The sequence below is a fragment of the Equus quagga genome, chromosome 7 (genome assembly GCF_021613505.1).
Source record: "Equus quagga isolate Etosha38 chromosome 7, UCLA_HA_Equagga_1.0, whole genome shotgun sequence".
NCBI lineage: Eukaryota > Metazoa > Chordata > Mammalia > Perissodactyla > Equidae > Equus > Equus quagga.
The window spans coordinates 79,632,346-79,659,724 of record NC_060273.1 but is presented as its reverse complement, the minus strand read 5'-3'; the positions used below and the strand labels follow the sequence as shown (position 1 = coordinate 79,659,724).

Below are 27,379 nucleotides of genomic sequence, written 5' to 3'. Positions count from 1 at the left end.
GCCCCCGCTGGCATGGGGACAGGACCCATGGGCAGGCAGAGCTGGTGTGTGGGGACAAGACCCACGGGCAGTCAGAGCTCCTGCTGCTGCCCCGAGTTGAGGGTTAGGGCTAAATTTAAGGCATAGGTATATGATTCATCTCTTTACAAGACAAAGGAAAGAACATGAAAAAAAGTTAAAATGGTATCAGTGCAGGTGGGGTCTGGTCATTGGGTGATCCCATGACTTTTAGACAAGAATCAAATCGGATTAAGTAGAGGTTAGAAAGGTTAGACGCCACCACCCTAAACCAGTTACATGAGGTTGCCAGACAGCAACCAACTTAAGTTCTTGCCTTCCCCATTAAGAGTTTCTAGGGATAAGGTCATCTCTCCTCTTCTTCCTGGTACAGAGAGGGAGGCACCTTTTACAGATAGAGATTTACCTTACAAATGTAAATGTGTCCCAACAAGGGGAAGTTCCATTCCCCAGAGCCTCCTTCCCTGTCCCAGTTTATCGAAAGCAATCAGCCCAAAGCAATCCTGATGCCAAAGAGACATATCCTGGGGTGGCCAATTTCGGGTCCCTACAAGGTCATCCCCCCTTCCTTCACAAGTGGAAATGTCTCTCAAAAGGGCAAGCAAAATTCCAGTCCTCGGAGCCTGCTTCTCATCTGTAGTTTTAAAAATAACCAGCCTAAAATCCTCATCACATCCACCTTTTTTAAAGGCTCACAGATGATTAAGATAGGATCTCTGCTCCCAAGAACTCAAGGTCTAATAGGGAAGGCACAACCCCAGGTGTAGTGCAAGGCAGACTGTGATGCGTGCTGTAATAGTACTGGTAAAAAACTTGTGCCTAGGTCAAATCTGATAGAATACTAACAATAAGAGAAACTTGTGGAAGCATGGAGAGGGGGCTGATAAGTTTTGTTTGGATAAAGCCAGGAGTGGGTGGCGTTTGAACTGGATGAAACATGAGTAGAATTTTGTCAAGGGAGGAAGCATAAAAGGGCAAAGGAGTTTGTGGAATTGTGGTATAACTCTCTCCTGGTTTTGGCTCTTTCTTCTCAGTCTTTTTTATTTCAGTCCACTCCTACCCAAGATTCTACCCAACATATCTCAGTCCTTCAGACCATTGATCCTCAGTCCATCACCCTCACTCCCATCAGTGACATCTCGTTCCATACCATGACTTAGAGATCAGGGCTGCCCTCTCCCTTCAAGTTGAGAGTCACTTCTCTGTGCAGTCTCCCTGCCATCAAACTTATGTGCTAAAGTCCAAGCTTCTATTTTGAGTGCAGGTGTCTCACCTGACCCAAATGGTCACCTGTGCACCAGAGAGCTGCTTGGGTGTCCCAGGGGCTTCTCAGACTCAACATGCGTCTCAAAATGAGATGCCTTTTTCTTCTGGAGACCTGAACCAGATGTGGAGATCAGTAACTGGTAGAGTCCTGGAATTTCTTTGAGAAAGTAACAATATTGTGAGAGATGACAGACAGACCTGGTTTTGAGGGTGATGGTGTGTCTGCTAGTGGAGTTCTGGATGAGGGAACAGGGTCCTCTGCTTCTGTAAAGGTCCTGAGCAGGAAAGAACTCCATGTGTTTAGAGACCTAGGAGAAGACTTGTATAGCTTGAATGCTTTTGGGCCGAGGAGAAGGCCTCACATGAGATTGCCAGGGAATGCCAGGTCACATGTTTGGATTTTATTCCTAGAGCTGTAAGAAGCCATTGTAGGGAGTTTCATGATCTGATTTCCTTTTTAAGCAGATCACTCCTTTTAGTGCTTGTAAGGCTTGTATACAAGTGGAAAGAGGGAGTTGAGCTAGGAAGATGGTGGGAGTGAAGGTAGTAGGGATGAAGAGATCTGTAATTTGGAGAAATGAGAACAGGCCTTAATTATGGGTTGGATGTAGGGTCCTAGGCTTATTTGTAATTGTTGTTTCCTTAGTGATGCACACTGCTCCCCCCATGCCCTCCCCCCATTTGTATGTCATCCCTTTCATGAGGGGCTTTAAGTCATGTCTCAAGACTCAAGTTAGCACTTTCCTTTCTGATAGCAAACATCTTCTCACCAGGTAGTATACTCCGTTGTATTGTACCTTATTATTGATGTCCTTGTTTGCCTGTCCTGCTAGAAAGTGAGCCTGTGAGCTCCTTAAAGTTAGGGACTGGTAGCTTTAGCCTTTCATGGTACCTGGCCTGGAGGGCAAATTAGATGCTTGTTGAATGAAGGAGGAAAAAGTCTTATCTGTTTGGAGTCTAGCTTGTGGGTGGAACTACGACAGATGAGACGGCAGATTATGGAGGGCTCTCAGTACCAAATTGCTGTTTTCGCCAAGTTCAGAACCATCTCCATTCCATTCTTTCTCCTTTCCACTAAGTTCTAATCAGAGGTGAAATCCTCTCCATCTGGTCTTCATCTTACATAAATTCCTTTTTTTTGGTTCTGCTTCCCTAGTTTAGATTATCTTTTTATCTTTGAACTGTTGAAACTACTTGTAGTTCTCTGCATAAATTGCCCTATTGTTTGCTTTGGTGCCTTTTTCATATTTTTTTCTTTGCCTGTAGCAGCCTTCTTTTTCTCATCCATCTGACAAACTCATTTATTCTTTAAAACCCACCTTAGGAGTCACTGCCTCTGGGTTTTCTCTTGGGTCTCAGTACTCCTTGAGTGCCTTGTACATATTCTGTGGTTGCATCTTTCATATTATTTGGTAAATATTTTTATGGATGACTTCCTCCCAGCTAGGGTTTCTGAGAAATGTTGTCTAGGTCTTTATTTTTAATAAAATTTTTAAAAATTAAAGTATAATGTACATTTAGAAAAGTGCTCAAATCATAAGAATATCTGCTTAATGAATTATTTGAGTGGACACCACCCATATTCACCATCCAGATCAAGAAACAGAAAATAACCAGTACTCCAGGAATCCCATTTTGTCCCTTTGCAGCCACTACCCGCCCCTCTGCTCCCTTCAGTTTTTTTTAAGATTGGCACCTGAGCTAACAACTGTTGCCAATCCTTTTTTTTTTTTTTTTTTAGTTCTTCTCCCCAAAGACCCGCAGTACATAGTTGTACATTCTAGTTGTGAGTGCCTCTGTTGTGCTATGTGGAACGCTGCCTCAGCATGGCCTGATGAGTGATACCATGTCTGCGCCCAGGATCTGAACTGGCAAAACTCTGGGCTGCCGAAGCAGAGCACGCAAACTTAACCACTCAGCCACAGGGCCGGCCCCTCCCTTCAGTTTTTAGTCTGAGAATCTGGAACATTATGGTTGCTCCGTAAGTGTTTGCCAAAGTTAGTTGAATTTCTTCCTATCTTCCTCTCCAGCATTCAGTCTTTTACATATAAGCAATACTCACTCTCATTTGAGAAATTGCTGTCTTGTTCCTGCACTGGTCAGACTCTTAGATTGGCAGTCAAGGCCTTCTAAGTTCTTGCCCTAACTTCCTTTTTCAGCTTTAATTTTTACTGTAAATTGTTGCCACAGGTCTTCTGCATCTGCCAGGCATTTGTACTTCTCTGACACAAATACTTGCCATCAGTGAAGGCTGATTAGCATGCATTTTCCATTGATACATTGACCATCATTGCTGAAAGTGATGTTTAATTTGTCTGAAATTCTAAAATTTGTACCTGGTTATGACATTCTCACTCACTATCCTGTTTCTTTGTGTATGTGTGGTAAAATGTACATAACAAAATTTACCTTTTTTTTTGGTGAGGGAGATTGTCCCTGAGCTAACGTCTGTGGCAGTCTTCCTCTATTTTGTATGTGGGATGCTGCCACAGTATGACTTGATGAGCAGAGTGTAGGTCTGCGCCAGGGATCCAAACCCATGAACCCTGGGCTGCTGAAGTGGAGTGTGCGAACTTAACCACTATGTTGCCAGGCTGGCCCCCAAATTTGCCATTTTTATGTGTACACTTGAGTGGCATTAAGTACATTCACATTGTTGTGCAGCCATCACTCACTGTCCATATTCAAAACTTTTTTCATTTTCCCAAACTGAAAATCCATATTCATTAAACAATAACTCTCCACTTCCCCTCCCTCCAGTCCTCTGGCAACCACTGTTAGAGTTTTTGTCTCTTTGAATTTATTACTATAGGTACCTCATATAAGTGGAATCATGCAGTATTTGTTCTTTTGTGACTGGCTTATTTTACTTAGCATAATGTCTTCAGGGTTCACCTGTGTTGTAACATGTCAGAATTTCCTTCCTTTTTAAGGCCAAATAGTATTCTGTTATCCATGCATCTGTTGTTGGACACTGGGGTTGCTTCTACTTTTTGGCTATTGTGAATAATGCTGCTGTGAACATGGGTGTACAAATATGTGTTTACGTCCCTGCTTTCAGTTCTTTTGGGTATATACCCAGAAGTGGAATTTCCAGGCCATATGGTAATTCTATGCTTAAATTGTTTTTTTCTTTCCTTTGTCCCCCCAAAGCCCCCTGTTACATAGTTGTGTGCCCTTCTAGTTGTGGCATGTGGATGCCTCCTCAGCGTGGCTTGATGAGCAGTGCCCTGTCCTCGCCCAGGATCCAAACTGGCGAAACCCTGGGCCTCCAAAGCGGAGTGTGTGAACTTAACCACTTGGCTGGCCCCTATGCTTAAATTTTTGAAGAATGGCCATACTGTTTTCCACAGTAGCTGTGGTGTTTTACATTCTTACCAGCAATGTATAAGGCTTCCAGTTTCTCCACATCCTCACCAACACTTGTTATTTTCTGGCCTTTTGTTTTTTTATAATAGGCATCCTAATGGATGTGAGGTGGTATTTCATTGTGCTATTTCATTGGGGTCGGCCGGCCCCACAGAAGTTTTTAATTTTGGTCAAGTCCAGTTTATCTATGTTTTCTTTTGTTGCCCGTGCTTTTGGTGTCATATCTAAAAAATCATTGCCAGGCCAGCCCCCGTGGCTGAGTGGTTAAGTTTGTGTGCTCTGCTACGGCGGCCCTGGGTTTCGCTGGTTGGGATCCTGGGCGTGGACGTGGCACCGCTCATCAGGCCAGGTTGAGGCTGCGTCTCACATGCCACAACTAGAAGGACCCACAGCTGAAATATACAGCTATGTACTGGGGGGATTTGGGGAGAAAAAGCAGAAAGGAAAAAAAAAAAAAAGGATTGGCAACAGTTGTTAGCTCAGGTGCTAATCTTTAAGAAAAAATAAATAAATAACTAAAAAATCATTGCCAAATCGAGTGTCCTAGAGCTTTTCCCGTTTTTTTTTCCCCCTCAGCTGAACTGGAGATACCTTGAGGGCAGGAACCAAGTTACCACTGTAGCCACTTTACCCTTCAGCACAGTGAGCACATGGTGAGCAAGAAAAACTTAGAGAAAGAATTTTGAAAAAGTACATTTAAGAGGTTATAGTAAACAATAGTTATGTGGTCGGATGTTTCCTGCTATTGCTAATTTGTCATTGATTATATGTCTATTATCTGATGAATTATGATGATGACATGCTTTTAGGAGCTTTTTATCTTAGGAGTCTCAATTCAAGAGGTTAGAGTTTGAACTTTGTCATTTGTAATGAATAAGATGATTTATAAAGGATATTTATTTTAACTTCTAATGTGATAAAATGTTAATTTATCTTTTCAGTTTTGGAACGCTGGACAGGACATGTTTTTAATTCATGTTAAGTGAGTAAAAGCAGTGAATTAGTTCAGTATTTAGATAGCATTAAGTTGCTGATTTACCTTCCTTAAGACTCTTCTGGACCATAAATTCTTTTACTAGATGCTAAGCTCCTTCAAGGCAGTTACATTCTTTTGTATCTTTCTGTCTCCTATGATACCTGACTCATTTCTAAACCCATAGCAGATACTATTCAAAAAATACTGAATTAGTTATGGTAGATATATTTGTGCTCTATATAGGATTGTGCTGGTTGATGGGGGGAAGAGGGGGAGCTTTACATCCAGTTTATTAAAGTTTTTTAAAGTAAAACTCACTCATATTTATATCACCTAGAGATAAACACTTAAAATTTTGGTGTATATCCTCTAATAGTTTTTCTGTGCATGTATATTAACTATATATAACTTTATAAAAACTAGATTTTACTTTATGTGCTCTTTTGTAATCTGTCCACTTATCATAATTTGAGCATGTCCTCCTTTATCTAAAGATTAACCTTTATTTTATGTACCCCTAAGAAAAAAGAAACACTGCCAAATAAACTAGGAAATGCCATCAATTGTAAGACACATCTAGATTTTAGAAACTTAAAAATGTGAACTATGTATGCTTTAGAATCGATGAAATAATGATTAATCACACAATGCTAATATAGCAATTTTTTTTTTTTTAGATTTTTAAATTTTTCCTTTTTCTCCCAAAGTCCCCTGGTACATAGTTGTGTATTTTTAGTTGTAGGTCCTTCTAGTTGTGCTGTGTGGGACACCACTTCAGCATGGCTTGATGAGCGGTGCCATGTCTGTGCCCAGGATTTGAACTGGCGAAATCCTGGGCCGCTGAAGCAGAGCATGCGAACTTAACCACTTGGCCATGGGGCTGGCCCCTCATTAAGTACATTTACAGTGTTGTGAAGCCATCATCACTCTCCATTTTCAGAATTTTTTCGTCATCCTAAACCTGAACTCTCTACTCATTAAACAATAACTCCCCATCCTCCCCTCTCCTCGGTCCCTGGTAACCCTATTCTACTTTCTTTTTCTATGAATTTGCCTATTGTAGGTACCACATATGAGTGGAATCATATATTTGTCCTTTTGTGTCTAGTTTATTTCACTTAGCATAATGTCCTCAAGATTTATCTGTGTTGTAGCATGTGTCAAAATTGCTTTCCTTTTGTTTTTCTTAATTTTTTTTGTTGTCGTAAAATGCACATAACATAGAATTTACCATCTTAACCGTTTTTAACTGCACAGTTCGGTGGTATTAAGTACTTTCATATTGTGCAACCATCACCAACATCCATCTCCAGAAGTCTTCTTCTTGCAGAATTAAAACTATACCCATTAAACAACTACTCCCCGTTCTTCCCCTCCCTCAGCCTGTGGCACTCACCCTCCTGCTTTCTGTTTCTATGAATTGACTACTCTAGGTGACTCATAGAAGTGGAATCATACAGTATTTGTCTCTTTGTGGCTGGCTTATTTTACTTAGCATAATGTCCTCAAGGTTCATCCATGATGTAGCGTATGTCAGAATTTCCTTCCTTTTTTTATTTTTCTAAGATTTTATTTTCCTTTTTTCTCCCAAATCCCCCCAGTACATAGTGGTATATTTTTAGTTGTGGGTCCTTCTAGGTGTGGCATGTGGGATGCTGCCTCAGCATGGCCTGATGAGCGGTGCCATGTCCGCGCCCAGGATCCGAACCGGCAAAACCCTGGGCTGCTGAAGCAGAGCGCACGAACTTAACCACTCGGCCACAGGGTCGGCCTCAGAATTTCCTTCCTTTTTAAGGATGAGTAATATTTTATTGTACATATATATGTATATACACACCATAGTTTCTTATCCATTCATTTGTTGATGAACACTTGGGTTGCTTCCACATTTTAGCTATTGTAATGCTGATATGAACATGGATGTACAAATATCTCTTCAAGACCCTGCTTCACTTTTTTTGCGTGTGTATACCCAGGAGCGGAATTGCTGGATTATATGGTAAATTTATTTTTATTTTTTGAGGAACTCCTATACTGTTTTCCACAGTGACTGTACCATTTTACATTCCTACCGGCAGTGCACAGGCTTCTAATTTGACCACATCCTTACCAACACTTGTTATTTTCTGTCTTTTTGGTAGTAGCCATACTAATGAATGTGAGGTGGTATCTCATTGTAGTTTTGATTTGCTTTTCCCTAATCATTAGTGATGTTGAGTATCTTCTTATGTTTATTGGCTGTTCATGTATCTCTGGAGAAATGTCTGTTCAAATCCTTTGCACATCATCAGGTTATTTTTTTGTTGTTGTTGAGTTTTAGGAGTTTCTGTATAATCTGGATTTTAATCCCTTATCATGTATGTGATTTCTCAAATATTTTCTTCTGCTTTCTGGTTGCCTTTTCACTGTTGATAATGTCTTTTGATACACATAAGTTTTTATTTTGATGGAGTCCAATTTATCTATTTTTTCTTTTGTTATTGTTACCTGTGCTTTTGGTGTCATATCCAAGAAGACATTGCCGAATTCATTGTCAAACTTTGTGAAAAATTGTGAAACTTTTGCCCTGTGTTTGTTCTAAGAGTTTTATAGTTTTAGCTCTTATATTTAGGTCTTTGATCCATTTCGAGTTAATGTTTGTAAATGGTATTAGGTTAGGATCCAACTTCATTCTTTTACATGTGGATATCCAGTTTTCTCAGCACTATTTGTTAAAAACTAACTATCCTTTCCTTATCGAATGGTCTTGACACCCTTGTTAAAAATCATTTGACAATGAGAGGGTTTGTTTCTGGACTCTCTGATTCTATTCTGTTGGTCTATATTTTTGTCTTTATGCCAGTACCGCACTGTTTTGATTATTGTAGCTTTATAGTAAGTTGATGCCAGATTAGCTCGTAAAGGTAATAATATTTTGTACATTTTTATTCTGTGGTTTCGTTGTTAGGTACATGCTGTTGTGAAAATAAAACAAATTCGTTTAACTTTTCTATATCTTAATTGTGGAGGTGATTATACAACTGTTTGAGTTCATCAAAAACTCATAGAATAGTACACCAGAGTGAATTTTACTGCTACAAAAAGTGAGAAAATAAACAGGTAAAAAAGAAATTCATTCAAAAAATATATTTTTTGCAGCTTTGACCTAAGGAGATAAATAAATAGTAAAAAACATGAAATAAATTATTCTTTCTGCTTTCCCAGCCCAAATCATTTTTTCCTCATGAATGACTGTGAAGCCACACACTTAGAAGTCTTAAAGAAATTTTGGTTATATTGTTCATGTTGGAGGATTTAAGACTTATTAGTACTTCTGTTTTCTCTTAAGAAAAGCATCTGGGAGAGTCTAACAGAGCAACAGTTTCTAAAATTTGCCCAGGTGCTGGTGTTCTTGCTTTCAGACCCTGAGGGTGTAGCTTGTGTGGCGTGGTGGTCTGCTCAGCCCTCCATGTTGTGGGCCTGGGCTGAATGGGCTAAACATTCAGTGGACAGTCTGAATGAGGAAGTGGACAGTCTGGCTTGACTTGCCCTGTCTCATGCTGTTTTCACTTGCGAGAGCACTATAGTAAATTTATCCTTTTTTTTTTTTTTTTAAAAGATTGGCAGCTGAACTAACATCTGTTGCCAGTCTTTTCTTTTTCTTTCCTCCTTCTCCTCAAGGCTCCCCAGTACATAGTTGTATATTCTAGTTGTAGGTCCTTCTGCTTGTGCTATGTCGGACGCCGCCTCAGCATGGCCCAATGAGCGGTGCCATGTCCGCGCCTTGGTTCTGAACCAGTGAAACACGGGACTACAGAAGAGGAGCACACGAACCCAACCACTTGGCCATGGGGCCAGCCCCGTAAATTTATCCATTATTGGAAGTTCAAAATGTGGAGAAATAACCACGCTTCAAAATAAAACTTCAACATTGCCCTTTCTCTATCAGAGCCTCTAAATATTCATTATTTTCTTTAGTTTATTCATAACTCTCAAACTTTTGCTTCTCCATGTACAAACATACCCCCCAACCGCATTTCTAATGGAGCTTGAAATTAGCATGCGTTTCTATTTGCTTGTTGATGGACTGTCATCTAGCAACCCCATTTTTTGATTGGGATTTAATTTGTGCTTTTTCACTGGCTGCAAGTTTGGATTCATGCATATAATGTAAATACAGTTCCGAAGGCAACTTCTAACATTTATTCTGACATTTGTAACAAAGATTTGATCATTTGGAATGGGTATTGTACAAGTTGTGTGATTTGATTTTTAAAATCTGTTGTCATCTGTTCCCATTGTAGTAAAAGAAGAGAGGGATTATATTGTGGAAGTTATAATTTTCATCTGTAAGAATTTTTTTTTAAAAGACTTTGAGGGCTTTACACAAAATCATTTGCAGTAAATTTTTATAGTGAATAATTTAATCCACTTTGTTAAATAAGTGATCGTATTCCTTAATAGCTAATTTAAAGGCTAGTTCTTTCCTGATTGCTTAGTCTGGCTAAGCCATTTCATTATTGAGCTTTGGATTTCCTTCATTTTCCTGTTCTGAGATCTCATTATTAAATATTATTATAAATAAGAGGATCATAATTGTATTTTGAAAATATTTTATTGCTATGGTTTATTTTGTTAGTATTTGACATTATGAATTGAAGATATGAGTTGGAAGCCTGGTTAATTATCAGGTTACATAATCCTGGTTTATTAACCAGGTTGGACTACAGACTGTTCTTAAAACTGAAAGTGCTGTCATAACTCATAAAACACATTCAGTGTGGCCCATTTTAAGTGACATGAAGGATAGGAGCCTTTGCTAATAGTCCATTTGCCCTGTGCAGCTCCCATGCATGCTTTCTTTTCAAGGCAAGATGCATTGTTACTATTCTCTCATGGTATGTTGAATATTTCATTATGTTAAATATTTCAGCATTAATCTAGACTCTTAATCATAGTTTGTGAAAAATGATAGTGCAGTGAATAAGGCAGAAGCTGAAGGGGTAAATTACTATTACTGATGAGTCAGTGTTCATGGAGGTTTTCTATTCCTGAGGATCTCTAAATTGGCAAAGGTTTCTTATAATCATCTGTTATCATTTTCTTGCTTCCTTGGACCTGGGGTCATCATGTTCTCAGAAAAGCTCTGGACTGACTTTGAAGTGTATCTATAGAAGCCTGTCATTTTGCAGAGAAGTGGCTAAGCGAAATGTGAGCTTGATCCCTTGAGAGGAGGGGAAAACACACAAGGAAATGGAAGACGGCAACCCTTCAGAGAAATTTAAGCTTCTCTGGGGTCATTAAGACCAGTGAAAGATGTGATGTTTTCTAGGTATCTTTATTGAGTCAGGGTCTAAAGCAGTATTTAGTTTGCTATATCTCAGTTGTAATGGGAAGGATCAGTTAAATACAATGCATGCATTAAAAAATCTGCCTTTCATGAGGCCTTTCCCGTGGCCGAGTTCGTGTGCTCCGCTTTGGCAAAACCCAGTTCGGATCCTGGGCGCAGAATGGCACTGCTCATCAGGCCGTGCTGGGGTGGTGTCCCACATAGCACAACCAGAAGGACCTGCAACCAGCATATATAACTATGTATTGGGGGGCTTTGGGGAGAAGGAAAGAAACAAAAAAAAAGATTGGCAACAGATGTTAGCTCAGGTGACAATCTTTAAAAATAAAAAATCTGCCTTTCAAAGCAGATGCTGGAGAGATATCAACAATGTGTAAGTCACCGTTGTTAACTTCAAGGAGTTTACAAACTAGTGAGATTAGCTTTATTAATATCACTGATCTGTAAGATCTAGCAGAGTATACCCATTTTTGCTAATCTGTAATGAGAGACGTTTCTTTCTTTCCACATTTGTCAGTGTTGCTAGATGAAACCTAAAACAGTGAGCCAATTCAGTTAATCATTTATAGAATGTTATTAGATGAAAGTTACCATGCTCAAAAAAGCCATGGTACTTGTGCTGAAAGGAGCTCTCACTTTTATGGGAGACACACACTGATACAGTGCTGTGTGGCAAGTGCTGTGATAAAGGTGCTTGTAAAGTGCTGGGGGACCACAGAGAAGAGGGAACAGCTCTTTCTGTGGAAGCAGAGACGTTAGTGTGAGTCTTGAAGGAAGATGAAAAAGTTTGGAAGGGTGCTCTGGGCAGAGGAAACAGCTTGTATAAAGGTCTGGAGACAGGCACGTGCATTGGAGAAGAGTTTTATGGAATGGAAGCAGGTGATGAAGCTGACAGGCTCTTTTGCGGGTCGGGTTTTGTTTGCAGGAGTTTTGGCTTCATCCTGTCTGGCGGGGAAGCAGTCCCAAGTGTTTTTCTGAGGGAAATTGACCCTATGATGCTAACTGGGGCTGTCTGGAGGATGATTGGAAATGAGAAGACTCCCAGATATTCTAAACCAGGACCTAGGCTAAAGCCTTGAGAACGGGAAGGGTTAGTAGAGTGAGATGTTTACTGAGGTAGAGAGGAGGGCGAGAGAAGAGGAGGGAAAGTGGGGCCTAGACTCTCTCCGTCTTGAGTACCTGGTTTGGTGGAGCTCTGGTGAGTGGAGATGGGGGGGGCCACAGGGGGAATAGATTGGGAGGAAAATGCTTGGTTTGGGGCCTGAGTTTGAAGAACTCAGCTCTGCAGTTGCGTGCATGGAAAAATCCTTTAGACTGGCTGCTCTGGCCGGGAAGGCACTTGCTAGCTGCTTTTGGCCTTCACTATATTAACTGTAAGAGGTGGAGTTTGCGCCTTTGTCTTTGGATTTTTTTGGGTGGGGAGTGTTTCAGGATTTCTCTAGTAACTATTATTAACAATAATAGCTGAATGAGTCCACAGTATTTTTGAGTTAGGAAAGATAAAGCCCAAACCTCTAACGTCTTCTTAATTTCTTTTTTCATTTTTTTTTGTTGAGGTAACATTGGTTTATAACATTATGTAAAGCCTTCTTAATTTCTTTGCTTATCTTTCAGCCTTATCTTCTGCCAGTTTCACTCTTCATCTTCTGTTTTTCACTCACACTTCTGGTTCTTGGAAGTTGCCAAAGTTCTGTGGTGCCATTGTCTCTTCGCACAATCTGAAACAGCTGCCCCCCCCCCGCCTCCATCACTTCCCCAGGAGGACTCCCTCCGGGGTGCTCCTCTTGTGCACTGATGGAGCACTTTACAACTTTATACTTTCTGTTGTATTATGACTATTTTCCTCTCTAGACTGTATTTTCCCCTAACTTTTTTTTTTAAATCTTCAAACGTACATAAAAGTTGAAAGAATAATACAATGAGCATTTCATTCATCAATTCTTCTAGGTTCACCAATTGTTAATATTTTTCAGATTTGCTCAATTAATCTATATAAACTTTTTTTCTGAGGCATTTGAAAGTGAACTGCAGCCGCCAGGGTATTTCACCCTTAAGTTCTTCAGTATGTAACTCCTGAGGCTGGGACATTGGCCTTACGTTACTACAATATCACACAAGAAATTTTGCACTGATATGATAACATTACGTAATTCCTTTTAAAGAGTAGTCCAAGAACCAGTGTTGGCTCCCTGAGAACTTGTGAGAAATGCAGACTCTTTTGTTCTACCCTACACCTACTGAATCAGAATTTTCTTTTAGCACGATTCCCAGAACTATTGATCTCCTGTACATTTGATATTCATATTCAGTTCCCGCAGTTGTCCCAGTGATGTCCTTTCTGGTTTTTTTAAAATCCAGGAATCAATAAAAGATCACATGCTGCATTTAGTTGTCTTTCTCTTAAGTTTTAAACTTAAGTTGTCATTTCTCTTAAGATTTCCAGTCTTTTCTCTCCCATGGCACTGACACTTTTGAAGAGTTTAGGCCAGCTTTGTAGATATGCTACAGTTTGCATTTGTCTGATTGTTTCCGCTTTTGGCAAGAATACTACTTACGTGATGATGTACCTTTCTCAGGGCATTGCAACAATTGTCAGGTTGTTCCACTGATGGTGATGCTAAGTTTAAACACTTAATTAAGTGACATCTTAGTTTAAACACTTTAATCAATTAAGTGGGGTCTCCCAGATTTCTCTGTTGTAAAGGCACCTGTTCCCTTTTGTACTTAATAATTAATTGCTGTGATTATCTGGTAGGAATTTCTAATTAGTCTCTGTGTCCCTGGCACCTATAGCAGGATCTTGGGATGTGGTAATTGGTCAGTCGTTCATGAATGAGTGACAAAAATAGGTCATCAAAAGTTTATACTACAGTACAAGTTTTAGAGACAGTTCTTGTTTTCTCACACAAGTCTGAGTAACTTCCTAGACTCCAGTCAAGTTCAGGCATATTTCTCTGGCTCTCCAAGAAAAGTACAGTCCTCTTCCTGTGTGCTTCTCCTTAGCTATATGAAAAGTTTCTCTGCCTTTTACTCTCATTGTTCTAAAACAAAGGCTTCTTTTCCCTTTTGTCTCTTTTCTCTTGTGCCTCCAGTCCAGATGCTGGTTTCATCTTCTTTGCTTTTCAGACCAGAGTCATCCAGTTTCTTAGGGAAACAGAGACTTCCTGTGCATTCATAATCAGTTGTCTGTTATGAGGGCTTAGTGCAGTTTTCTATTAAACACTCTTCCATTGTTAATGGTCTTGACCCATTTAGGGTGGAAGTTAAGGAAATGAACGTAGATATCCAATCCATACTGCAGTCACTTCAGCAGCTTAGGCGCTTTTGTTTTTGTTTTTCCTTTCACTTAATCTCTCACCTCTTCTTGCTCTGTGCTCCAGCCACGTTGGCCTCCTCTTTCTCTAAGTCCTGGGAGATGCTGCCTCGCCTGTGTTACCTCTGCCTGTGGTGCTGCTCCTCCAGATGGTCACGTGACTGGCTCTTCCTTGACTGAAGGATTTCAGCTCAAGTGTTATCAAGACAGAATGGCCCTCGGAGGACCATACCTAATTCCATTATCATTACCCTGCTTAATTTTCTTCCTAGCACTGATGTTGTCTTATTTGTTTACTTATTTATGCCATTACATACATGTAGTGTATGTTTTGTGGAGGCAAGGGTTTTTTGGTTTTGTTTTTTGCTGTCTGGAATAGTGCCTATATGGAGAGGGTACTCAAATGTTTGCTGATGGAGTGGCTAAATGGTTGACTGAACATTGTTCTTTTAGGTTTACCTTTTGTCCTTTGCTTAGTATTTTTCGTAGTCATTGTGTCTTCTGATGCTTGTGGCATAGCACTTCTCTCATTCAGCTGTTCCATGTGTTTCCCCGTTGCCTTTGGTGCTCTCAAGAAAATAAGAAAAGGAACAGAATGAGAGCAATTAAATGTTTTATTATGATTAAAAAATAATTATCATAATAAGTAATCTTTAAAAAATAATAAAGATTTAGTCAGGTGTCCTTTTTCTCATAGATCTGTATACCTGGAAGGAAAGTGACAACTTATACTGTGTGCCATGTAAGTGCTTGATATAAAATGTAATTGCATATGATGAGTTGATCACATACAAATGATGGTTTACGTAATCCAGTTACCCTGCAGTGAATGGGAAACTTTTTACTCTGATTATGTTTTTGACTTTCAGATTTGACCAAGGCTAAGCATTTTTTTTTTGACCGTGATAGTGTACTTGTGATTAGAAAGACCCTATCTGCATTTTGGGGGGGAAATTTTTTTTGTTTACGTGGACCAGCTGTGTTTTTATACCTCTTGTTTTCTTCCCCCTCCTTCCCCCTCCCTTCCCAGTCTCCAACCAGTTTACATTTTTGAAGAAATTGACAGGCTTGGAGGTGGGCACTTAGTAAAATAGGCAGGTTTCAGGGTGAGTCTTAATTATAAGGGTAAGTACGCCCCTCCTCCCCGTACGGTTACCGGGAGATTTGAGAGGCAAGATCCTAACAGCTGTGTTAACTGTTTAATGCAGATGCAACCTGGCATCCTTGTGACTGCACTGAGTAATCCACAGTCCTGTATCTTGTGCAGTGTGACAGTTAACGTTACTGTGGGTACTTTTAATTTCTAAATTTCCTGATTTGCATTTAAATGAACCATCCTAACATTGCATTAACTTAACCTTGCTATTAAAAAAATTGGCATTGAGTAGCTTGCTAAGGATATTCTAAAGCCTTGGAGCAGACACGTTTGAAGAATGATGTGGCTATTCTGTTGTAAATGAACATTTAATATCTTTAGAGAAGGTATGTAGCTCTTTGCACGAGTGAGGCAGTTTGCCAACAATCAGTCTCCTTGGTTCTGATGGAACTAGGTTTTTATTTTCTGCTTGTTGCTTCTCCATTTCTCTTTCTATCATAAAGATTGCCAGTCAAATGCCTACATCTCTGCCCCTTTCTGAATTTATAGAGAGCTTTTGCTTTATAGCCAGGATTGCTATTTATAAGGTAATGAAGACTGAATAACTACAGTTTAACTTTTTATTTGGTTCCACTAAGCATGATCCCTCCTGGAAAACCTAAGGTTGCTGTAATTCATTAAGGTTGGCTAGCTTTAGTAGGTTTTGTAATAGATCTTGTGAAGGAATGCTCTGTAACTTAATTGGAAAACTGGAAACTGCCAAGAGTCTAAAAGTTATTTGTTTAGCTACTCTAAACAATACCATTAATTGTAGAGAAGCAGAAGATATGACAGATTAAGGCAGGAGCTTTGTCTTGGTAGGCTTGTAAATATTTTAAAATCAGGTTGCGTAAATTCAGTTCAACTAATGTTCAGTCTGTTCTGCATAAAGCACCTTGCCAGCAACATAAGGAATATAAAGCATAAGCATAGTTATATCCTTAAAATATACCTGGGAAGACCACAGGCTAAACCTGGGAAAAATTAGACTTAATAAAACAATCCTGGGACTATTGAGAAATAATAGTAAATGAAAGGAATACTAAAATTTCAGGGCTGGAAGGCCTTGGAGCTTAGAATTCAACCCCTTTCATTTTAGAGATGAGAAAACTGAGGATCCAGAAAGGTGAAATGCCTTTTCCAAGGTCAGAGAATAAGTTAGTGACAAAGCAGGTACCAGAAGCCACGTTCTTTCCAGAGAACATATTGTCATTAGATCTTAAATGCTTTACTTCTACTTTTTGAAACCCTTTGAAGGTTGGGGTCACCAAAAGCATAACTTGGCTCTGTAGTATAGTTTAATAATGTTTGGTGTCACTCTTGGCAGGGCCTTTGATTAAGGATGCTGCACAAGGCAGTCTGCTTCCATCATGGTTATTGAAAGACCTGAAAACACACTGAATGGGTTCTCAATTTTCAAGTGTCAGTATATTTCAGGTTTCTCAATGTAAGTGAGTGATTGAGTCCTTTACCTTAACACCTTTGGCGGGAGCCCGAGTATGGTGAATTTTTATGGAGGAGGCTGGAGACTTCCTCAGAGACTTTACTTAAGAGGATATGGAGTTCTAGAATGTAGAACTGGAAGGGATTTTAGGGGAGAATCTTGTTCACTGGTTGCAAAATGGTGACTAAGAGGGCAAACATAGTACTCAGACACGTTTGTTTGTCCTGCACAGTGGTAAAAATCTTTGGAGACTTGCTAATGTTAAAGTTGGGAGATTTCATGTAAAAATCTGCATCTCTGGATCTCTTCAAAAATCAGTGATCTGCTAACCCTAGGTCTGTATGATAAAGATTGCCTGGAGGGGATGGGTAGCTGAGCACATGCTTTTGCCAAATTTACCAGTCCTGGCCCCTTCTGGTTGTCTTCCCAGACTTGGAGAGGTTGGATGTCCTTTGCATTTGTTATTGTGCTTACTTACGCATTCTGCCTCTTTGAGTTAAGAATGATGGGAGATTATTTTGTACTTCAAAGCATCAAAAATAGGAAAACAAGAGACTAAGAAGCCTTTTTTGGGAGAACTGTTTATTTATTTATTTTTGGTGAGGAAGACTGGCCCTGAGCTAACATCTGTTGCCAATCTTCCTCTTTTTTGCTTGGGGAGGATTGTCGCTGAGCTAACATCTGTGGCAGTCTTCCTCTATTTTTTGTATGTAGGACGCTACTGCAGCATGGCTTGATGAGTGGTGTGTAGATATGCTCCAGGGATCCAAACCCACGAACCCTGGGCTGCTGAAGCAGAGTACGCAAACTTAACCACTACACCACTGGGCCAGCCCTGAGAACTGTTTTTAATAATCAACATGTGCACAAATCTTCAGAAGACTCTTGTTCCTTCTCTAAGAAAAACCTAATTTTTCTCCAAGTTGGCAGAAGCCTTTTTTTTTTTTCCTTTCCTGACTGGCTCACCTTGGGCAGCTTCTTCCTTCCATTTTTGAGATATCTCCAGTCTTCTTTTTCCTCGGCAGTTTGCCTGTGGCCTGAGGCTCTGTCTCTGAGCTCAGGACTCTCATCCTCGTCCTTAGTTTTGCTCATGAAGGAAAAGTGGGCCCAAGCTGTGGATTCTAAAGCAGTAGGAATGCATGTGTGTGTGCTGTTTGGATCTTGAATTGCTGGTTTTCTAAAGTTACCAAGTCCTCAGGCCTAGCGACTTTCCCCAGGCAGGGACTGGGCTAACTGTCCTTCCCTGGGCTGCTTCCTTTCAAGAAGGCTTTTTATTTCAAGAAAAAAGGGAAGAATGAATTTCTTTGGGAAAGTGAATTGTTGTATGTTGTACTTGTTTAATAATTAAAACACAGGTGTGACCACATGTCCACTTGAAGCTAGCTCACTTAAGTTATCTCCTGGCTCCCTCCTCCTCCAACCCTTCAAAGGTTTTCTGTTTTATTTATGTTGGTGCATTGACTATGGAATGCTAGGATACAGAAATGCAGGATCTGTGGGGCAAATCATTGCATCTGAAATGTCTTATCTGTGATATTTGATGACATTTGCTTGAGCTCTTGTCAGCCCTTTAGCAATCTAGAGCACTCCATCTTTTGTTTACTGACTTGGGCTGAGCAGTTTAGTGGACAAATAACCTTTAAAAATCAGAGTATAGGCCTGACATAATATGAGTGTAGAGAGCAAATTTGCCCACTTGCAATGAAACAAATTCCCTGGAAACTGGCATTCTGTGTTACTAGATTAAGCAAATCCAAAGTCTTTTTGGCACCCCATCTCCAGTGATTCTAGAATTTTTTGATGCTTAGATGTCTTCGTGAAATGTTAGATAATGCCTACAGTAAAATTTTCAGCAATATCTAAAGAGGTCTACCTATTTGTGCCTCAAGTATGCTTTTAAGGAGAGAATACAAACCAGTTTTTATATTAAAATTGTTAGGAGTGTGCTAGTCACAGACGTGTAGTCCTACCTTGTCTTGATCGTCATTTTAATATAGAATTTAGATGTTTGATGTTATTTTCTGTACAGAGTGTAGAACTGTGGTGATAAGGTAGTCACTAGTGAATATTTGACATTAATTAAAATAAGAAAATCACTCCCCACATTTCAAGACATCTCTCTCCCTCTCCTCTCTGCTCCTTCTCTCCCTCTATCCTCCTCCCTCTCCTCTTGCCTTCAGATTTTGTTAATTGTCTCAATTTTTTTTCCTCCCAGTACAATTTTCGTCCAGAATCACTGCATTTAGTTTTCATGGCTTTTTAGCCTCCTTTAGTCTGGAAGAATTTCTCAGTCTATCTTTGTTTTTCCTACCTTGACATTTTTGAAGACTATAGCCAGTTACGTTGTAGAATATCCTGCACTTTGATTTGTCTGTTTCCTCGACTTGATTGAGATTATGTAATGTTGTTAGGAAATACCATAGAAAGTGATGTTGTATCCTTCTCAGTACATCATATCAGGAGGTACATGATGTCAATTTGTCCCATTATTGGGAGTGTTAATTTGTTTTTTGCTGAGGAAGATTCACCCTGAGCTAACATCTTGTCAATCATCTTTTTTTTTTCTTGAGGAAGATTAGCCCTGAGCTAACATCTCTGCCAGTCTTCCTCTATTTTGTATGTGGGTTGCTGCCACTGCATGACTGCTGAGTGGTGTAGGTCTGCACCCAGGCTGCTGAAGTGGAGCGTGCTGCACTTACCCACTACTTTAACCACTATGCCACAGGGCCGGCCTCTTGGGGAATGTTAATTTTGATCACTTGGTTAAGGTGGTTAACTCTGCCGGGTTTTTTTTTTTTTTATTGTGAAGTTACTATATTTTCCCCCATTTGTAATCAATAAATAATCTGTTGGGAGTTACCATGAGACTATGTAAATAATTTAGTTTCTTAGTAAGCTTTCACCCACTTGGTTTACCATTCTTTGATGATTTCTTGCCTGAATCAGTTATTATGATGATTCCTAAATGGTGATTTTTAAAAATACATTATTCCTTCTACTTTATTAGTTGCTTTCTTATTGTATGGAAGAACTTTTTCTTTTCCTTTATTCATATTAGCATGGACTCATGGATTCTCATTTAGTGGATCATAATCTGTATTATTTAGTTTAATCATCACAAAAGCCCTCTGAAAGTAATGATAGTCTTATTTCATAAATGAGGAAACAAGTTCAAAGTGGTTAAGTGATGATCAAGCATGCCTTTTGATTGTACTGTCCTTCTTACATCTTGTAAAATATTCTATTTTTATTACAAAAATAACTTTTTCTAAATGCCTGTGTAATTTTATAATATTAGAAAATACAGTCAAGCAAAAGGAATGTTAAAACCACCCATAATGTTCACCTCTTAAGGTAACATCATTGTTAATATTTTGGTTCATACATCCAGATATCTTTTCCCTCCCTGCAGTTACACTTCATATTGTTTTGAAATCCCTTTTCCATCTTCAGTAGTAATGTGTTTTGAACATTTTCTCATAAGCTTCTACCCCCTCCTCCCCTTTTGTTTTCCTCAGGAAGATTGGCCCTGAGCTGACATTGGCTGCCAGTCTTCCTCTTTTTTAGTATGTGAGCCACCACCACAGCATGGCCACAAACAGATGAACCACTGACAGCGTAGGTCTGTGCCTGGGAACTGAACCTGGACCGCTGAAGTGGAGCATGTCAAACTTAGCCACTAGGCCACCAGGGCTGGCCCTCCCCATTTTTTTTAAATGAGAAATTTGGGGTATACAAAGAAGCTAAAAGAACAAAATCTGTGACACCTACCCACATGTCCTCCACCTAGACTGAACAGTTATGAGTATTTCTTCATAATTCCTTAATCTCATGTATATATTTTTAGTTTTGCTGAATCATTTGAAAGTTGCAGATGTCTTGACATTTCACTCCTAAATATTTCAGCATGCATTTCCTAAAAATAGTCATTTTTCTACATAGCCACGATTTCATTATCACACCTGTGAAATTGAGCAGTAATTCCATATATCATCTAATATTTAATAAATATTAAAAATTTACCAGTTTTCCTACAAATGTCTACATAGCCTTTTATTTCAACCTAGGGTCCAAACAAGGTACATTTATTGCATTAAGAGTCTTATATCTCCTGAGTCTTTTAGTCTAGAGTAGTTCTCCCACCCTCTTCCCCTAAATACTGACTTTTTGAATAGTTAAGCTCTCATTGTCTTGTGGGATGCCCTATATTCTGGATTTGTCTGTTTCTTCATGGTGTTGCTTAACATGGTTCTGTATCCCCTATAAACTTCTACTTCCTATAAACTTAAAATTCAGTTTAGGTTAGGGTTTCTTATCTTGCAAGTCCTTTTGGATTGGAAAAATTTTGTCCTTGTTTTCACTATTGAGAGGAATTTAGCATTTCCTTGTATTGTTATTTTATTTAATTAATTTATTTATTTAAGATTTTATTTTTCCTTTTTCTCCCCAAAGCCCCCTGGTACATAGTTGTATATTTTTAGTTGTGCGTCCTTATAGTTGTGGCATATGGGATGCCGCCTCAGCATGGCTTGATGAGTGGTGCCATGTCTGTGCCCAGGATCCAAACCAGCGAAACCCTGGGCTGCTAAAGCAGAGTGCATGAACTTAACCACTCAGCTACGGGGCCGGCCCCAGTCCTTGTATTATTAATGTAGACAAAAAACTAGTTTTTAGTTGAACCTGTAACTTTGTCACCATTAAGAATCTCAGTGCTTTTCATATCTGCAATAATTATAATATGGTATCTTGAAAAGGTATACATGTTCATTATTTCTTTGAAGTATTTATGAGACTTTTTGCCAGATCTTATTTATTATGTTAATAAAGAAGCACATATATTACTATATCGTACATTTGTTTGTGAAGTACAGTAGTCCCTCCTTATCCACAGTTTTGCTTTCTGTGGTTTCAGTTACCTGCGATCACTGGCCGTCCAAAAATATTAAATGGAAAATTCTAGAAATAAACAAGTCATAAGTTTTAAATTGCACGCTCTTTTGAGTAGTGTGATGAAATCTCTTGCGCTGTCCTGCCCCATCCTGATTCCTCCTGCGTGTGGCATGAATCATCTCTTTGTCCATCGCATCCGTGTTGTACATGCTACCTGCCGGTTACTTAGTAACCATCTCAGTTATCAGTTTGACTGTTGTGGTATCGCAGTGCTTGTGTTCAAGTAACCCTTATTTTACTTAATAACAGCCCCAAAGTGCAAGAGTAGTGGTGCTGGCAATTTGGATATGCCAAAGAGAAGCCACGAATACTTCCTTTAATTGAAAAGGTGAAAGTTCTAGACTTAATAAGGAAAGAAAAAAAATCATATGCTGAGGTTGCTAAGATGGACGGTAGTTTTTATTACAGTATATTATAATGGTTCTATTTAATGATTAGTTATTGTTGTTAATCTCTTACTGTGCCTAATTTATAAATTAAACGTTATCATAGGTATGTATATGTAGGAAAAAACATAGTATCTGTAAGGTTCAACGTTATCCTTAGTTTCAGGCCTTGGAATGTACCCCCCTCATATAAGGAGGGACTACTGTATTTTTGATAACTAAGTTTCAATATATGTTTGTTCTTTGTAATCCTTTGAATTGTATTTCATGCATTTTAAAAAAACACTCCGAGAAAGGGTTTATAGCTGCACTGTCCAATAGAAGCCACTAGCCACGTGTGGCTGTTGAGCACTTGAAATGTGGCTTGTCTGAATTTAAATGTGCCCTGTATAAAATACATCCCACATTTTGAACACTTAGTACTTATGTAAAATGTCTCTAATAATTTAAAAAATACTCATTATGTAATGATGACAATATTTTGATATATTGTGTTAAATAAAATATATTATTGACATTAATTCCATCGGTTTCTTTTCACTTTTTTAATGTGGCTACTAGAAAATTTTAAATTACATAGGTGGTTCACATTATATTTCTATAATGTGAAATACTGGTCTAGAGGCTTTACTAGACGACCAAAGGGATCCATAGCGTTGAAAAAGGTTTAGAATCCCTGTGTGGAGGATTCATTTGACTCAGGTTAAACATTTAATTTTGCTGTTGCTCAACTAACTTTGCTCAGTTTATGGTGACAGTGAGGCTCCTGAAAAACATTTAAAACTTTCTTTCGTCAAGAATACAGTATAGGTAATGTAGGGTACTTCATATTTTATACTATTAGGAGACATACCATATCAGGTGTTTAATTATTAGCAATGCTAAAGTTATTTAAGGGCGTGACCATTAGATCTCAACATTGTAAAGGTGTCTTACCCTCTTTGTAATTAGTAAGTAACCTGTCAGGTGATAACTTTGGCACCTTACAAATCTGTTCCCCAGTAGCCTTTCATCTAATAGTAACATCCATTGATAATCCTTGCCTGAATCAGTTATTCCACTGGGGTTTGCAAAATGGTCATTTTCTAATTCTATTCTACATTCTTGGTGAAGAAATTTTCTCCCCACTCACTTCCTTTTCTTTTGAGGATCCCTCTGGTCATAGGATTTTTTATCTATCTACGTTGTAGGCTATTACAGTCATCATTCTTCTTGATACTCAAATTCGTAAATTTGGCCAGTGGAGCCTTGGTTCCTGTGTCTTTTCAATGTGATCTTGTTAGTCTTCGTGCCTTTCCTTGCTTTCTGCACAGTGGGATATCTCAGGCCTGCAATAAACCCCTCCCCCTCTTTTTTTGAGGAGTCCTGGTTCCCTTTAATGGGGAATGGTATCTAATAGAAATAAAGACCTGGTCGGTGACAACACCATTTTTTGTTTTTTCTAAATTTTGACGCCATTATCTTTTAAGAGCAGCACAGTATTCCATTTTGTGGTTGGGTTGTGTGATTTATTTATTCAACAATCTGTTTGAAATTTAGGTAGTTTCCAATTTTTAATGATTGAACATAGTACTGTTGTGAACATCATTGTATCCAAGTTTTTACATGCAGCTTAATTTTTTCTTTAGAGTAAAATTCTAGAAGTAGAATTTCTGGGTCATAAGAGTGCACCCTTTAAAGGTTTTAAATTTCTGTCAACAGTTTGTTCTCTGGAAAGTTTATATTAGTGTTTACCTCAACTGCATAGCTCTCCTGTCTTTCTTTTTTCTTTGATCTTAAAGGCACTACTTTTAGAAGCAAACACTAACTGCTTGGTATCTTTGTTGAAGTCTTTTCCCCTAGTCTTAAAGCCTCTGTCTAATGGAATTTGCCTTGACACTGATACAGTGATATTTGACTAAATGCGACTTGAAATTTCTTCTGGCTATGAGTGATAATAGCTGTAGGTGCAGAGGGCAGCAGACTCAAGCATTATGTTTTAATAGAGTAAGACAAGATGTTCTCTAAGAATCCGTCAAAAAATGAAGTGAGGCATACCTTTTAGATAATACTGTACTTGTAAATGTTGTGGAGTAAGAAAAATCAGAATCTCCTGTATTAGCCTTCATTCATTTTAGTGTTTCATCTTGCTGCTAAGTCTCTGTGGAAAAACTGGAAGTAAAAATGTCTTGGTGCCAGAGAAGCCCGAAAGGAAAAGCTATGTGTGTTTGGGAATGCCCTCTTATAATGTCCCTAATGTTTGTAATCTTGAAATCTTAAATATAAGAGGCTGTACAAGTTACTGGGCTCTCATGTGTAGGCTAGTAAGAATTTTTTTTTTTCATCTTGTGGTGAATGTAGCTTTCCTGATGTAAAAGTCCTTAAGTTGCGGAAGATTTGTTATATATTTCGTATTTGTGTTTGATGTTTGCCTGACTTTAGCTTTTTGTTTCTCTCTCAGAAATGACTGCTGTCCACGCAGGCAACATAAACTTCAAATGGGACCCCAAAAGTCTAGAGATCAGGACTCTGGCAGTTGAAAGACTGTTGGAGCCTCTTGTTACACAGGTAAGAATCTGAAAGCAAATACATAGTTGTTGTAGCATGATTCCATAGCGGTAGGCCTGGATAACAAACACACAACAAGGTTATTTAGTTCAAAGCCTTTATTTGAGTGGTTGAGTTTAGGTTGATAGTATTTAGATGATTTGCCTCCACTACTAGTTAAATAATGATGCATGGATTCATTTAACCCTTTAGAAACACAGTTGCTACAATTTTTTTCAGTCTTATTGGCAGTAATAGGGGCTAGGGTTATATGGTACAACTTTCCAAATGTTTGCACTTTGCAGACATTTTCTTGATATCCTCTTTTCTTGGAAGGTATATCCAAGAAGGATGGGATATGGAGCCTTGACTAAGTCTCTTCACCCTGCTTAACATACCTTTCATTGTCTAGGATCAGTTAGCAGGTAATTTAATTTGAAGGTGTAGGTTTGGTATGTTCTGTTACAAACACAGACATCACAATGTGATGACATTTCATTAACTGTTAGCGACTAGCTATGCATTTTTAGTGTTTTGGAACAGTTTACTAGTATATGTGTGTGTGTGTGTGCGCGCATATGTGAAAGAGAGAAAGATAAATGAGATGTAGTGGCTTGTGCTATCGTTTTAAAAAACTCTATTCCAACTCATAAACTAGTATCATAAATAGTGTATATATATATATATACACACACACGCACACACACACACAGACACACGCACACACATATACATACATACATACATATATATTTTAAAAATATATATGTAGAAGGGTGTGGTAAGACTCAGGAATACTTACTTTCTTGGAACCCATCTACTACAGCTCTCAGTAGGTCTTTTGTGTGGCGCGCTACACCAGTAACAAATCTTTAGTCATTTTCAACCTGAAGACCATCTGGTATTATATGTATTAATGATGGTTAATGTTCTGGGAATTAAAACACCATCACAATAGGCTACTTTGGGCAGTTGGTGCTTTCTTTCTTCAGGGCTTTACTAATTAATTGCTGAGATTTGTATGAATAAACTGAAAAGATTTCCAAGCAAATAATCATAAAACATTTGCACAGATTAGAAACAATCGAAAAATGTAACCTCCAGGTAAAGTTAAGTTCATTGTTAACCTTTTTCTGGAAGTTTTTTTTTTCTTGAGGAAGATTAGCCCTGAGCTAACTATTGCCAATACTCCTCTTTTTGCTGAGGAAGACTGGCCCTGAGCTAACATCCATGCCCATCTTCCTCTACTTTATACGTGGAACGCCTACCACAGCATGCCTTCTGCCAAGCCGTGCTGTGTCCGCACTCGGGATCCAAACCAGCAAACCCCAGGCCGCCAAGAAGCAGAACGTGCAAACTTAACCACTGCACCACTGGGCTGGCCCTGGAACTGATGACATGTAGTAGAGATGTCTAACTCATTTCTAATCCGTTGTTTTTGTTTTTTGGTGAGGAAGATTGGTCCTGAGCTAACACCTGTGGCTGATCTTCCTCTTTTTGCTTGAGGAGGAATGGTCTTGAGCTAACATCTGTGCCCATCTTCCTCTATTTTTTGTATGTGGGTTGTCACCACAGTGTGGCTTGATGAGTGGTGTTTGTCCGCCCCTGGAATCTGAACCTGTGAACCTGGGCCACGAAGCGGAGTGCACAAATTTAACCACTATGTCACCGGGCTGCCCGTTTGAGTCTGTTTTTAATTTGTAAAATGATACTAAAAACCTAATGATCATGTTTGAGGAATTAAATATTTTATTTCTTACCTTACACGTTAAGATAGCTAAATTATCTTGGAAACTAGAGTGTCACTGCTGTATATCTTAAATATGCAGAAAGTTGTATGTTACTTGTTAATACTTAGTGGAATCTCATAAATGTGATGTTTCCTTTTGTTATGAATAATTTATTCTTGCTGTCTTTAAAGATATTAGCCTCTCTGTTATTTTCATTTTAATTAACTGCAGTTTAATTTTCAAAAATGAAACTTTTAGGTTACAACTCTGGTAAACACCAACAGTAAGGGGCCCTCTAATAAGAAGAGAGGTCGTTCTAAGAAGGCTCATGTTTTGGCTGCATCTGTTGAACAAGCAACTGAGAATTTCTTGGAGAAGGGGGATAAGATTGCAAAGGAGAGTCAGTTTCTCAAGGAGGAGCTCGTGGCTGCTGTAGAAGATGTTCGAAAACAAGGTAGGTCAATATTGCTTTTTATATAGAGAGAGGCAGTCCTTTCTAGAAAATTAATCCTTGAAGGTGACTTTTTGTGGTCAGTATTCTCATTCTTATGCGTGTCAGTTGCCCAGTACCTTATTTAGTTATTGGCATTGTATTAATTTGTACTGGCTTCAGTTTTAATCAGGAGAAATGCTAACAAAGGAACATCTATTTTGGAGAATGTGAAGCCACTTCTCTTGGGTGTTCCAAGTAATAGTTGAGTCTTAGAAATGTAACACAATTTGATAGGAAATAAATAGGGCAGAAGTTTACGTTTCATCCTATGTAATACCTCGTTTTAGTTGATGCTGAAGATATAGGGGTGATAACACGGAAAAATGTCCAACCATTATGAAAATACCCTAGAAATTGCCCTATTCTGTTAGACTAGTGTGTTAAATCAACCATGCCTATTTGCAGTGGTTTGGGTTTGAAATATATTAAGTCTGGGGTTAAAGG

At 38.8% G+C, this 27,379-nt stretch overlaps 1 protein-coding gene across 2 annotated transcripts in view; it reads left to right on the top strand.

Moving 5' to 3' along the window:
- The window catches only part of CTNNA1 (catenin alpha 1), a 182,397-nt gene that overhangs the window by 1,889 nt on the left and 153,129 nt on the right, over positions 1-27,379 (top strand). The window contains exons 1-3 of one of the 2 annotated variants that reach the window (XM_046665467.1): positions 5,224-5,306; positions 24,627-24,733; positions 26,701-26,896. In XM_046665467.1, coding sequence (XP_046521423.1) covers positions 24,629-24,733; positions 26,701-26,896 — 301 coding nt within the window. In that variant the 5' untranslated portion in view covers positions 5,224-5,306; positions 24,627-24,628. Of the gene's footprint in view, positions 1-5,223; positions 5,307-24,626; positions 24,734-26,700; positions 26,897-27,379 lie in introns of those variants that run through there. The other variant, XM_046665466.1, reaches the window with a different exon arrangement.